This window comes from Copidosoma floridanum, unplaced genomic scaffold (assembly GCF_036245765.1).
Source record: "Copidosoma floridanum isolate Cflo_tuat_1 unplaced genomic scaffold, Cflo_Japanese_pri ptg000019l, whole genome shotgun sequence".
NCBI classification, from domain to species: Eukaryota; Metazoa; Arthropoda; class Insecta; order Hymenoptera; family Encyrtidae; genus Copidosoma; species Copidosoma floridanum.
The window spans coordinates 2,378,465-2,391,346 of record NW_028321896.1 but is presented as its reverse complement, the minus strand read 5'-3'; the positions used below and the strand labels follow the sequence as shown (position 1 = coordinate 2,391,346).

The window sequence follows — 12,882 nt, the reverse complement described above, 5'->3', positions numbered from 1 at the left end:
TTTTTTAATTCTAGGAGTGTGAAGAGGCGATCGAGTTGGCGGACGAGGCCCTTAGGATTCGTCCATTGTCGTACGAGGCATATTACGCGCGATCTAAGGCCAAATTGGACGCGGATCGGTTGGACGAGGCACTGGACGACATTGAAGAGGGCTTGCGGCTGGCGCCGCCGCAAAACCGGCAGGACCGTAGAGTCTTGGTGTCGCTGCGCGACGAAATCATATCAAAGATCGAGGGCACGGGTATTGGCAGCAGCAAATCGACGCCAGCTACGGTTGGCGCAAGCGGTAGCTGCGGCACGAGGAGTAGGATACGCGCGTCCTTCGATACCCTTACCGAGCTCTAAATTTCTCATTATTGTTTTTATTGTTCAAGATCCTTGTATCTTATTATTATTATTATTTTTTTTTTTTGTCCAATTAATCGTAGTAATTATTATTATTATTATTGATCTGTATACCTTTATTTGCTTGTAAAGAGCTGAAAGACATCAAAGATATTTTATAGATTTAAAGGTACTTATATTTGTATGTACTTGACAATTTCGACAATGATAGAATTTAAACAATCGACCCTCCTCAGAGGATGTGAATTTCATTTTAGGTAAGATGTGGAATTCAAATGCTAATCTCAAGTATTTCGCTCGACGTTGATGTTTTTTAGTTTTAAGAAAAACTCATACTTGATACCTAACCTAACTTTTACTTATGGGGAGTCGTATTACGTGTTCTTCATCAAGTTTTTCAATCATGTTATATTACTCTATTTAGAAAAGAAGCAAACCTCAAAAGCCTCAGTTTGCCGAATCTATTTCCAAACGAGTGCTTTAATAATACTCTTTCCGCTTCGAAATACGTGTAATAACGGTAGTTTTCGTCACAGAATCGCCATCGCCACCGAGACTATTTTTGGACCCGAGAGACGGAAAGATAGCCCTTACAAGATGGCGCTTACGTGGTAAACACTATTTTTCTTGCCAAGCCTGCAGTAAACGTCCAAATGTCACGAAAAACGCTTTGCGGTAGGAAAATATGTTTCTTAGTTTGTAAAACGGCACTGGACAATAAAAAATAAAAAGAGAGTTTAATATAACATCTTGTAACATCACGAACATATTTTTTTTGTATTATAATATACACGTACCCGTCGAACACGAGCAGAATGTCTCTTTATCGCGTTGTCACACGAGACTATATCAAAATTATTTAAACATTAGTATTATTATTCCTTTCTTCGCGCAGTATTTCATTTTAATTGTATAATTAGTTAAACGCTTTATATACGTCGCCATGTGAACACTATTTAATCTTGTGGCGCTTTTTTTACATGCACCGGCTTGCATAAGCGTAAAATTTTATAATTTTTGCTGCGAGGTGGATTGAATCGAGAAAAAAAAATTTTTTTCCAAACAAGTATTTGAATTTGGATTGGTCTGTTTGGAGTGTATCCAATCCACGGTAGAATTTTACTTAGTCTTGTTGATTTTTTGAAAAATATATTTATTAAAATTTTATCGCATACGTATACTTACTCATATCGATATTTTATCGACACATTAGTTGGGCATTCTGTATTAGAATTACACTTGCAGCTGAAAATTGTCTTCAAAGAAAATGTGTAAATTTTGCAAAGGACAAGCCCATCCTGATGGAATAATTAAAGTCTGTATTAGATTATGCCTACTTGTGCATCGTCTTGCCGAACATAAAAAATGTTACGATTATTATAATATACGTTGTACCGGTAGTATTACCGGTGAATCGAATAAATGACAATTTTTCGAATTTTAAAAATAATTTTTTTTGTTTGTTGTTACCCTCCACCAAATAATAGATAAGTACACTTAATAATATATTTTTATTTGTAATTTAGATTATACATTATCTCCAGTGGAATGAATGTATTATTTCTGTACGAGTGTATTTTCGTTTTAAAAATTACATGGTAAATTGTAAAAGTAGGTAAAAATACGATACGAAGTCAAGCTACGCGGTTAAAAAATCACGTTTGGACCGAGATGCAAGATGACGACATCGAAGAGCTATTTTTTGGTTTCACACTGACTGATTGAAAATGAGTACTGTTAATAATTTTTTTTTTCAACGTACAAAGTCAATTTTTCGTAAACTTCGCGATACACATATAATATACAGATAATCAAAATTTAACAATTGATGAAATAATGTTTTAATCCATTTTATTAATTATTTGTTAGAATATTACGTCGTTTAACAGCACATTTTCATATATCTTACATGATTAAAAAAAAATTAAATGTTTATACCTTGGAATTTAAGGATTGTCAAAAAAATTATACCCTTTAGAAAGAACAGAGTAGTTTTTTAAAAATGTTTTTCTAATTTATTTATCAATGTATTATTTTATAAAAAAAAAAATAATACTCTGCGTCGCAATAAAATTTCCAATAATTAATTGAAACATAAAAATTTCTTATTTCGATCGTTAAAAATGCATATGTGTATAAAAAATGACAAAAGAGTAGTATAAACAGTAAGATTACCTAAATCTTTTTTTGTATTAACTTGAATTTTTAAGTATTAAAATCAGACTATGATTAAAATTATTATTACAAAAAAAATTAACTAATGAATAAAGAAAAAAAACTGAAAATTATTAACAGTTGACTTCATACATGTGACATTAACATAATAAATAAATCTTGTTTGACTCGGGGATAAAATATTTTTGGCAACCGCTAAATTCTAGAGTACAACTAACATCAAAGTATTCACACTACGAATTGTAAAATAATACAAAATTATTTTAAAATGCAGCATACAACCAATGCCATTTATATATTATGCATATGAATGTGAAGCACATCTTCACATACACTACGCATATGTAAAAACTAACATCTATGCATTTAAACGATAATTGTCTTCTTCTCCATGCCATTTTAATAAAAGAAAAAAAAAAAAAAAAAAAAAAATTCATACAAAAATTGCAAATAAACTGTATGTAAAAATTTTAACGAAAGAGGCAATCACACAATGCACGCCTGCAGAGAGTCACCAAAGTCTCCTGGGATTTAATCCTATTGTGGCTAACTCGTATCACTCATATATATTATATATTAAAAATAACGACGTGGTTAAAATTGCTGTTTGTGCTGATGATCCCCATTGATAATTAGAATGATGTCAGGGTTGTGGGTTACGGATTTATACAAAACTTTGGGATTTATGCTTTCTTGTGCCAATAAATAGAAAAAGTCACGATGTTCGGCTATTTTAAAGCCACAGTTGTATAACGAGAAATGTCGATTGTACTTTTATACTCGTACTGGTGTCTCAAACGTAAGCAACAGTTACAGGAAGTTCTAGTGCAAATCAAAACCAAAGTAACAACCTCGAAGTACAGATATGTTTCATTATTTAGAGCTCTTGTTTAAAAGATACAGGGATTTGACAAAGTCTTGAGGGTTCAACTTCAGTTTTCTCAAGGTTGGAACACCACAACTGAATGCGATCAAGACACAAGTCTTAACAGTTCAATCGATGTTTTTTCTTATATATACTTTTTTGGTAGTCCAGCAATGTTTAGGAAGTAAAAAACTTAGATATCAATATTGCCAAACAGCTCCAGATTTATGTATGTAATTTTTGTTGGTTCAATGTTTCGTTGGTATACTCAATCGACCTCATTAGGACCTAGGTATTTTTAAGCTGCAAAAAGTCGCAATGAAATAGTTACATGCACTGCTAATACATTAACTCCTTCTCGCTGGCGTGACCATGGAAGTAAGTGCCATTTTTGCCTAATGACATTGATGGAATATTCACCAAATATTGGACGAACAAAGATCATCATGCTCGTCCAAGTGTTATTTTTAAACTGTTTATTTGCTTGGATATAAAAAAACTCAGAGTCCAGAGGCACGTGGCTATACTTAAAAGTTCCGGCACTCCTCAAAGTTCCATCCAAACCCGAAATCCGCCACCCTGACGTTCTAATCGCGAGAGGGTGAATGAATCAACCACCCCATTTTCGGAAATCATGCAAACTGCACGGATAGACGCATAATCATCACGTACACCACCCAAATCAACAGTTGCACTCCTAAACGTTTAAACTCGCGAGCGTGTGCATGCGAAAGCGACGTGGAAAATGTGGATTTCTCTCCTTTTTTAACGTCACCCCTCCTGTAACTTCCATAAAAATTTCGTATATCTCTTCCCCGGACGTGTGTATCCTCCATTGTATACGCCATCCCACTAAAAACACCGGAGACGTCCAAGGTGTGGATATCGTTTTTTTTCTCTTTCTCCTTTGTCCTCTACTGGCCCTTGTAGGTGTCCTTGTTCTGGTAGCCCTGCACGTAGCCCGACTTGTCGGTCAAGTCCTTACGGCCAGCTATGCCCCGACCCTTGCCCGACTCGTCGAAGCGCTGCTTGTGCGAGCCCGTGTACTTTGTCACGTCGGTCAGCCTGTCCACCGTCGACGCTGCCTTGCCACCCTGTTGGCACATTTCAAGGTTTCACTCCATACACATGTATCTATATATATGTATATATATATATTTTTTTTTTTTTAAACATGAGAAAATTTCTTTCAAAGCGTCATCCAAGCGTTGGTTTCAACGAAGATTAGATACGGGTACGCGCCATTCAGATACGATGCGGACAAGGTTTTTTTAGCCAGAGTTGATAAACCTTAGACTGTTATCCGTAGGATAAACTTATCAATCGGAAGAATTAAGATTGTATTGGTGATATTTTTGTACCATGGAGGTAGGCACGTACATAATCTATACTTGGGGGTGATTTTTATCACGATGAAAGAAAAAGGAGTAGCAAGATGATTGATCAAAATGCAATATCACCATCCCGTACCATAACCCGGTAACCACAGAGTTTATAAACGGCATTGTCAGTGACACATGCATTTTCCCTAATGATAAAAAGACTCCGTGGTTAGTTCAGTTTCACGGTAAAAACGGTTGATGTAACTTTTACTCCGCGATCAATTGAGCAAAATCAAACCCCCCGGTAAATATATAAAGCTTCCGATGACATTATTCGATGGCCAACAATAGCAATGTGTAATTGATAAAAAAAAGAAATTAATCGTCCCTCGAGGCGTGGAATTGGCGTGTGTCAAATCGCGTTGTATAGTTTAGTTTTAACGGACAAAGAGAAAATTTTTTTTGGATGATCAAGATGAATAAGCCGAGAACAGAGGTAAAGTAAAGTCCATACCACAGCAGTATTGGTTATCCCGGGCGGGCCGCAGTTGGCCATTTTGTTCTTCATCGCCACCAGGTCGACTTTCTTGCTCTTGGCCAGCTCGTCCAGGAAGGCTTTGTACTGTTCGATGTTGAGCTTCATCGACCTGTCATCGGTGGAGAAAAAAAAAAAGGCATTCAATACCAGGTGTATACATATTTGACACACATTCGAGCCGTGCAAGCACACCGAAGCCATACGTGTGTATGTCGTTCACCGAGTTTCTCGGAGTACGGATTTCCTTCGCTCGAGCCGACGACCCTTTTCCTCCATCAGACAAGCATTTAAGACAAGCATTTTAAAAACGTACTCACTTTTGCTTCTTGAAGTAGATGCCGGTGTCGGTCGTGGTGATTTTCTTGCCATCGATGACCTTGGCCTGCTTCATCCACTTGTCGCTCTGGCTGAGGGTGATGTGCTTCCCGTCACTCTTGGTGTCCCCGAACTTGGAGAAAGCCTTGAAACCCGCGAGGAAGGAGCCAGCCGGGGTCGAAGGGCTCGTGCTGCCCGGGCGCTGCTGCTCGGCCTCGGCCACTTTTAAACTGGCCACATCGTTGGCCAGGTTGTTCGCCGCCTCGGCCGGGGTTGGCTTCTCCTCGTTGTTGCTGGGCGGCTCGTCTTTTTTGGCTACGTTGTTTTCCGATGCCATCATTCAGTCGGTATACTCTCTTTTGATTTACTGCAATGGATGTTTCTTTCGTTACGATTTTATTTTTTAGTTGCCGATACGAAATTTCGCTGAATATTACCGAGAATATCAGATCCCTTTACTGCGCCATTTTTTTTTTTTTTTTTTTTAATTTTTTTTTTACTTTCACCACAATTTGATTAAGTTATAATTATTTTAAAGTTTTTTGACAGTTGTGCCAGTTAAGGTTCAGCGATATTAAAATTTCTTAGCGAAACAATTAAAATTTAATTCTCAGTTTGTTCGCATTTTAATTGACAATTGAGTTTAATTGCCAATTAAAAAAACAATTTAAACTGAAAGTCAAATTAAAAAGCGATTGATTACATTGTGAATCTTCAATACAAAAAAAAAATTTAATCAAGTTCGTAGTAACAATATATTTTAACTTTAGTTTTCTCCATGTACGCGTGCACTTGTGTTTAATCCAGAAAAATTTTAATAGTGCAAGAAATATATTATATACGCTTCGGCGCCAATAAAGATACTATTTCACAATATTTCCGACCTCAAAAACAATTACTCATCCCATTCGAGCATCCGCTACACGCGCGTCAACGTACATAATATATATACGCAACCACTGAACGCATGAATATTCCAAAACTATAAACCTGCAGTCGATGTAAAATTTTATCCGCAAAACACATGCTCACTCAAAGCAACCTGTAAGCTTAGCACCGCAAGTGCGAAGGATGTTCTATCTTTTTTTTTTTTTTTTTTTTTTTTTTTTACACCACATTGCGAAATTTCGGCAAACACATCCGATGGAAGAAAAAAAACTTACCACGCAAAGCTAAGTATATACTCTATTGGATAACCCACGAATTCCGATGGCATCAAAAGATCAACGCGGTGTACATCGTCTCTATCTAATCTAAATGATAATTCCATCAAAGAGCGCGCGTACATCGCTCTCCCCGAGTTTTAACTATCTTCGCTTCCATCATACAACAAAATCATCGCACCCATTAAGGATAATTTTTTTGTGGTCAATTTTAATGTAATCACCGTATTCTTCCGTTTATCTCGCCAAATGTGAATCGCTGGCAGCGAGACTCGTGAAAAGCCCATGCTTTGCAAACCATGTACGTGAATCCAACCCGTGAAAAAAAGAAAGAAAAAAAAGAAACGCCTAATTGGCTTAATTGCAAACCTCAATTATAAAAAAAGCCGTGCACAAGATACACTGCACGTGCAAATATTTAAATGAGTGCGCACTGTGTGTGCACAAACAAGAGGGGGCAATCCCACACCGGTGCGAAAAAAAAAAAAAAAAAAAAAAAAAAAAAAATTAAAAAGTACCGTACACGCACGATATCCAGCTTTTCCACGCACGCTTCGTTTATCGCGCGCACCTCGTCGCGTCCCAATGCATATATTTATATTCAACGATCTCTGCACTGCGTGCAATATATTATATACCTACTCATACACTCACAATAGAAAAGTCCTCAAAGCCCCTTGGTTCTCACGTACACTGTTACACACCTGCGTATGGGCTTTCAAACGAGAGAAAGAGAAGAAAACTCAGACAAGGGTACCCACGTAAGCATACAGCCATAAGAGCCAGGAGAAGAAGCGGAAAATCGTACCGGTTAAAGAGAACCCCGTGCAGGTAATAGATGAAGCTGTCTCCTATTGTATTTTGTTTCCTTGCGTGGAAGACACGTACACGCAGGTGTACACAAATTTTTTGCTATGGCATTTTTTTTTTTTTTTTTTCGTGCACAAACCGTGATGAAAAAAATACATTCAAGATGCAGTAACACGCTAAGCACTTTTCAATTACAATATAGATTTAATGGTCGAATTATCTCATGTACCAAAATTTTACATCATATCTATGTATAGTATCTTCGAGAATAGACTTGTCATTTTTGATGTATCGACGTCTGTACGTACAAATAAAAAAGCCGATATGTATACATTGTATAATACACTCAAACACATGTCGTACGTGCGGGAACTCGCGAGGTGTTCGCGATTCGTGTCTAAAAATGGAGATTACACGGGCATACCCATACGTATACATGTTGTCTTATCGAGAAATTACCGCAACTGCGTGTGTAAGTTGTATACTATTATACTTCTGTTGTCATCGTTCTCTCGCCCGTCTATAGATGTGCCGTCATGATCACTTGTAACATTCGTTATATGTGGTTAAATGACGTAATATTGACTGAATTTTACGGAATTTTTTATAAGGTTAAAGTTACAATGCAATTCAAGTCCCAAATCCAAATCACATTTTTAAATTTAAGACAAAAATTTGTTAATTTCTTCGGCCTTTTGATAAACAAATTATTTTAATGAGATTTGTAACAAGCTACCTTATGAATAATTTAAATCATTGGGTTATATTTCCATACGTTATTGAAATATTATTGATATTACAAAGCTTACACTACAATCCATTAATATTTCATGTACACCTGAAAATTAATTCTTACGTCTTGTTTTCAAGACGTTACGTAAAAAATACTTACAAAGCTTTTGCATGGAAATTAAAAAGGTTACAAAATTTTAAGGATGCTTTTGAAAATTTCGTAAAAAAATTTAGGAATTCATTTCCATACATGACCATACTATTGAAATCGATTTTAAGAAGTTTACGATTTAATAGTTGTAGTCACTCTCATTTTGCGATCGATACAAGGTACGAATTTGAATAGTAGTACCATAAAAAAATTCGACTTATCAATTAACAAAAATTACCGTGTAGTTAAGTTTGATGGTGGATATATTTTTAATTGAAAATGAAAGTTAACGGTGTGTTTGTGAGCCAAGAACAAGCGACGCGTGAAATCAAAAATTAATAGAGCACGCGCGCGTGCGAGAGAGAGAGTCGCGTGCTTCGTTCCCGTGTACTGCGTGTTTCTACACTTGTTAACAAATTCAAAGTTAATAATTCAGTCACCGACGACTGCAGTAATACATCATCTATTTAGTTGCCTTGTTTTCATCCTTTCCACTGTACACTAACTTATACTGAGGTAGTTTTACTTTTTATGTACAATTTTATTTGTGTTCTCACGTTATATGTACTTTCCAATCGTATAGTTTAGTTTGGTACTTAATTGTTTCGATATTTAGTGGATTAAATTTCGCAGGTGTAAGAAAAACGGAAATTTCACTTGTTTATGACGTGGTTTCTCTTTTTTGCGATTTTACCGGCACACATATAAATATGCGTGATCAATTCCATTAAGAAACCCGAAAGAAAGAGAGAATGTTTTTTTTTGCAGACACCTTTGGGTATTAACCTGACAAAAGTATTATTAACGTTTTTCAACTAGACTTTGATTTAACTTACGATTTTAGCAACCCCCCACATTTCTCGAGTACTCTTGGCGATAAAACTTTTCAGGGCTTAAAAAAGCCTTAGTCACTCAATGCTCACGAATTTCCCCGCATTCCTGGGGTCATGCGAAAGATAATAATCCTCACAGGACACAAGACTTAGAAATTGAAAAAAAAAAAACAACATACACAACTGTACGCTCAACGCACCTCGCCACTTGTACACCAACTTTGCCGGAAAGCTCTTTCTCTTTGTCGCAGTGTTACCGCAAAGGTAAAACCAGGCGAGAAAAGCTCGAAAAAACACTCCAGGGCACTTAACGCACTGCTCCCGTGCAATCCAAACCCACACGCGCGTCGCAAAAACCTCCCGAAAATAGAACCGTCCGAGCACCAGAGCTTGCAAGCTCCACGCGTAAAACTGAGTCCAGCGCCGTTGCTACCCATACATTAGCGCACGGGAAAATCTAGACCACGCGTATACGTGTGCGATACCACACGCGAGAGGGAAGAGAGAGAAAAAAAAACCAGAACACCCCAGCGAGAGAGAGAGAGAGAGAAAGCGGTAGAAGCTTGCGCTCCGGAAACTGCGCCGGCCGCGAATCTCGCGAGGAAGGGGGCAAACGTTGGAGCGCGCAGGTCCTCTATCGATCCCCTCTGTCGAGCTTTTGGACCCCCTCATCCCCCGTTCCCTTATCACCGGAAAGTCCACCGAAGAAGAATGCCCTCATTCAATTTTCACCGAGTTTTTTTCTTTCTTTACCTACGCGGTAAATGGCTCCTCTCATCCGCGTCTACGCGTGTTTGCCGACGCGCGGTGAATTTCTAACGAGCTTCTCTCTCTACAGGGGGACAGACGCGCGTATAGGCCAGGGAAGCTGCTCCACGGAGGGACCGAGACACCTTTGTTGACAGCTGGCCAATACTGCGGTATCGCATCATTCACTCCACTGCGGTTTTTTTCGGGAAGAGATGGGGAAGCTCTGTTGCACGCGCGTACACGCGTAGGTGTGGCTCGGAGGTGCGTGCCATTGTTTTTGGGGAAAAATTTTGCTTTTCGCGTGCTTTCATCGAAAAAAGGCAAGAGACTCGAGTCGAGTGTTGCGTAGAAATTACGTCACGGCCACATTTGTCGATCCCGAGGAGTAAGACATCGGTGGGAAGCTGTTCGATGACACAATCGCTACGAATCGAGTTTGGCTCCGCCGGTGCGTTACGATATTGGAAGTTGCGCAACGCGGACAAAAATCCACTGTGCTCCCACAAGTCGCGGTCCTCGGATTGTTTTGCTCGTTGATGGAACATTTACACAATCCACACGCACACAATAAACAATAAAAAGAAAGAAAAGTCCAGATTTCAATCACCTGTATCTTTGGTCTCCTCTGAGGTGGAAAAAACCACACTGTATAGGCCTACCAGAAAAAAAAATAGCCCTCGAAACCCAAAGCTGTAAAGCTCCACCGCGAGCGTACGATCTATAGGTGAGTTTGGCGCAAAGCACAACAAGACCAATAACGACCACCCAGACGGCGGTCCTCGGCTAAACTGGCTGACGCTTCGTTCGCTTCGGCTGGAAGGACTCGACCTCCCCACGCCTAGTGCAATCACACGCGCGTTTACGTGTGTGCGCGTAGGCGCGAGCACTGATAGCACACGCGCGTCTCTTGCAAACGTGTATAAATATGTATTACCACCTGGTCCGAAAGCTCAACTGTTGCGCGCTGAACTGGAAAGTGTGACCCAAAGGACGAGACGGTGTTGAGGGCCGCGTCACTTATTTTCATTGTCATGTACTTATAGGCATAGATATATCTATAAATCGGTCGTTGTCACGATAGACGAGTTATGTATACATACTTGTAGCATGCGATTTTTTTTTTTTTTTTTTTTTTTTTTTTTTTGCTCGTCACGACATTGGATGCATATCCCGAAATTCCCTGACACCACGGAGACGAGAAGCATTGATGCCGCTCAGCTAATTCTGTTGTAGCCATCAAGGGATTTGGAGTTGATGGAAATTAAGTTAAGATTGTCATTCGATATAATACTTGTCAGCCGAAGCTAGGGGAGATAATCGAAATATTGTTTGTCAAGTGGGTTACACCCAAGTGAGACTATTAAGAAAACTTGAAGGTCACTCAATTTACATATATATATATATATATGTATATATATGTGGGGTCGGATCGATGTTCACCTTAGGTAGAGGTAAAAACCACGTCATCATCCGAGTTTTTCGTTAACTTGATGGGGGAACAACGTTGACCGTTGAAAACCAGGAAAAATGGTCAGAGAGAACAAAGTGACCGCGAGCGCATAGCAGAGATCATGCCAAGATCAAGGCAGTAGGGCACTCGCATCGTCAATGGCTTCACGCGTCATTATACGATCGCACAGCCGATTAACTTTACAAATTAAAGCTCATATGCGTATATACCCAGTTCGTCTACGAATTAATATATGCATGGCATGCGATGCGTGCAGAGTAAGTGTGACACAGACGAGCGCACAGAGGCCTCAATTGCGATTTTTAATCGATCCCCACTCCCCTGCGACTTTGAATTATGTATCCTCCACACTTGGTTGCGTTACATACACAAGCCCGAGGACTTATCCGATGAGCGCGTGTATCTATCGTTGCTACGTGTACCTGTACACGGCGCACGCGGCATTAAAGCTTACGATGTGTGTTTTATAAATATGTGATATTGTCGCTCGTTAAGGCCTATACCGTGGCCGTGAAAACTGTCGGGGGATGCCTGTACACTGTGTGCCGAGCAATAATTGTATGTTTTATTTGTGAGATCGAGTGTACGGTCGAGGGGTCGACAGTTTATTGGAGTATTTTCTGGTTTGTTCGATTAAAAGTGTTTGCATGGACTGGAGGGCACACATTTTATCGTAAATAAAAATATTGAAATTGACTGGTTGTACAGTGCGATGAGATCAAAAGAAGAAAATTGATTATTCATTTTTTCAAATTGATAAACTAATACATCTATTCACGTGTACGGAAAAAGTGCGTACGTTTGATTGAAGATTACTGAATTTTGGTACGGATGTTAATATTGTTTGTGCATGTTGAAGGTTTTTTTTACGTAAAAGACTTTGGAAAACGTACATTTTGGTACTAAATTGGATATGGACTTTACGTACGTTTAGTGTTACTAATGAGATATTTGCGTGTGTACGAGATCACTCGTGTCATGGTACACCCTAAAACCCCTCACCGCAAGCACGAAAAGCTGCAATTACAATGTTTCATTTCAATAGCACCCGTGGCCACCCAACCACCCAAGTTACACACAGACAGGTGCTAATCAGCTTGTGGCAACTAATCGATAAAAAAAAATTTTTTTTTACTTGTAATTTACACAAGCATAGAGATTTTTTTCACTACATTTAATAAAAACTTTGTCAAATATCGATAAATTTTATTTTTTAACTTTTCCAAATCCAAGCATCCTCGTGGTCTGTTGTAGGAGTTTCGGCATTTCGAAAATTTGTATGATTCACTACATCTGGTTTATTAGTTGGGGATAAATTAATTTAGCTGTTGATCCAATGCTCACAGATTTATATGTTGCAGAATTTAATTCATTTATTTGTATAAAATGTGTAGAGCCTTGAATAAAATGTGT

General features: G+C 38.5%; 2 protein-coding genes across 3 annotated transcripts in view; one reads left to right on the top strand and one right to left on the bottom strand.

The window, feature by feature from the left end:
- The window catches only part of rols (zinc-RING finger and ankyrin repeat domain-containing protein rolling pebbles), a 79,409-nt gene extending 77,660 nt beyond the window's left edge, over positions 1 to 1,749 (top strand). Inside the window, exon 18 of the mRNA XM_089593394.1 lies at positions 15 to 1,749. Coding sequence (XP_089449520.1) covers positions 15 to 344 — 330 coding nt within the window. The 3' untranslated portion in view covers positions 345 to 1,749. The remainder of the gene's footprint in view (positions 1 to 14) is intronic.
- A 1,860-nt stretch (positions 1,750 to 3,609) lies between these two features.
- ringer (tubulin polymerization-promoting protein ringmaker) lies at positions 3,610 to 10,772 on the bottom strand. 2 transcript variants are annotated; one of them, XM_014349470.2, is made up of 4 exons: positions 10,606 to 10,772; positions 5,562 to 5,926; positions 5,221 to 5,353; positions 3,610 to 4,478 (listed from the first exon to the last, which is right to left on the bottom strand). In XM_014349470.2, exons 2-4 carry the CDS (start codon positions 5,897 to 5,899, stop codon positions 4,299 to 4,301), a joined length of 651 nt encoding a protein of 216 aa, XP_014204956.1. In that variant the 5' UTR covers positions 5,900 to 5,926; positions 10,606 to 10,772; the 3' UTR covers positions 3,610 to 4,298. The 2 variants fall into 2 exon arrangements, with proteins under 2 accessions (XP_014204956.1, XP_014204955.1); XM_014349469.2 differs by lacking the exon at positions 10,606 to 10,772 and adding an exon at positions 9,449 to 9,791.
- Between the last annotated feature and the right edge of the window lie 2,110 nt (positions 10,773 to 12,882).

Excerpts from the sequence above, each read along its gene's own strand:
- ringer (XM_014349470.2), bottom strand. The coding sequence starts at position 5,899 with ATGATGGCATCGGAAAACAACGTAGCCAAAAAAGACGAGCCGCCCAGC. Across the intron at positions 5,354-5,561 it reads ATCTACTTCAAGAAGCAAAA|GTCGATGAAGCTCAACATCG; the intron begins GTGAGTACGTTT and ends CACCGATGACAG. Across the intron at positions 4,479-5,220 it reads GGATAACCAATACTGCTGTG|GGTGGCAAGGCAGCGTCGAC; the intron begins GTATGGACTTTA and ends ATGTGCCAACAG.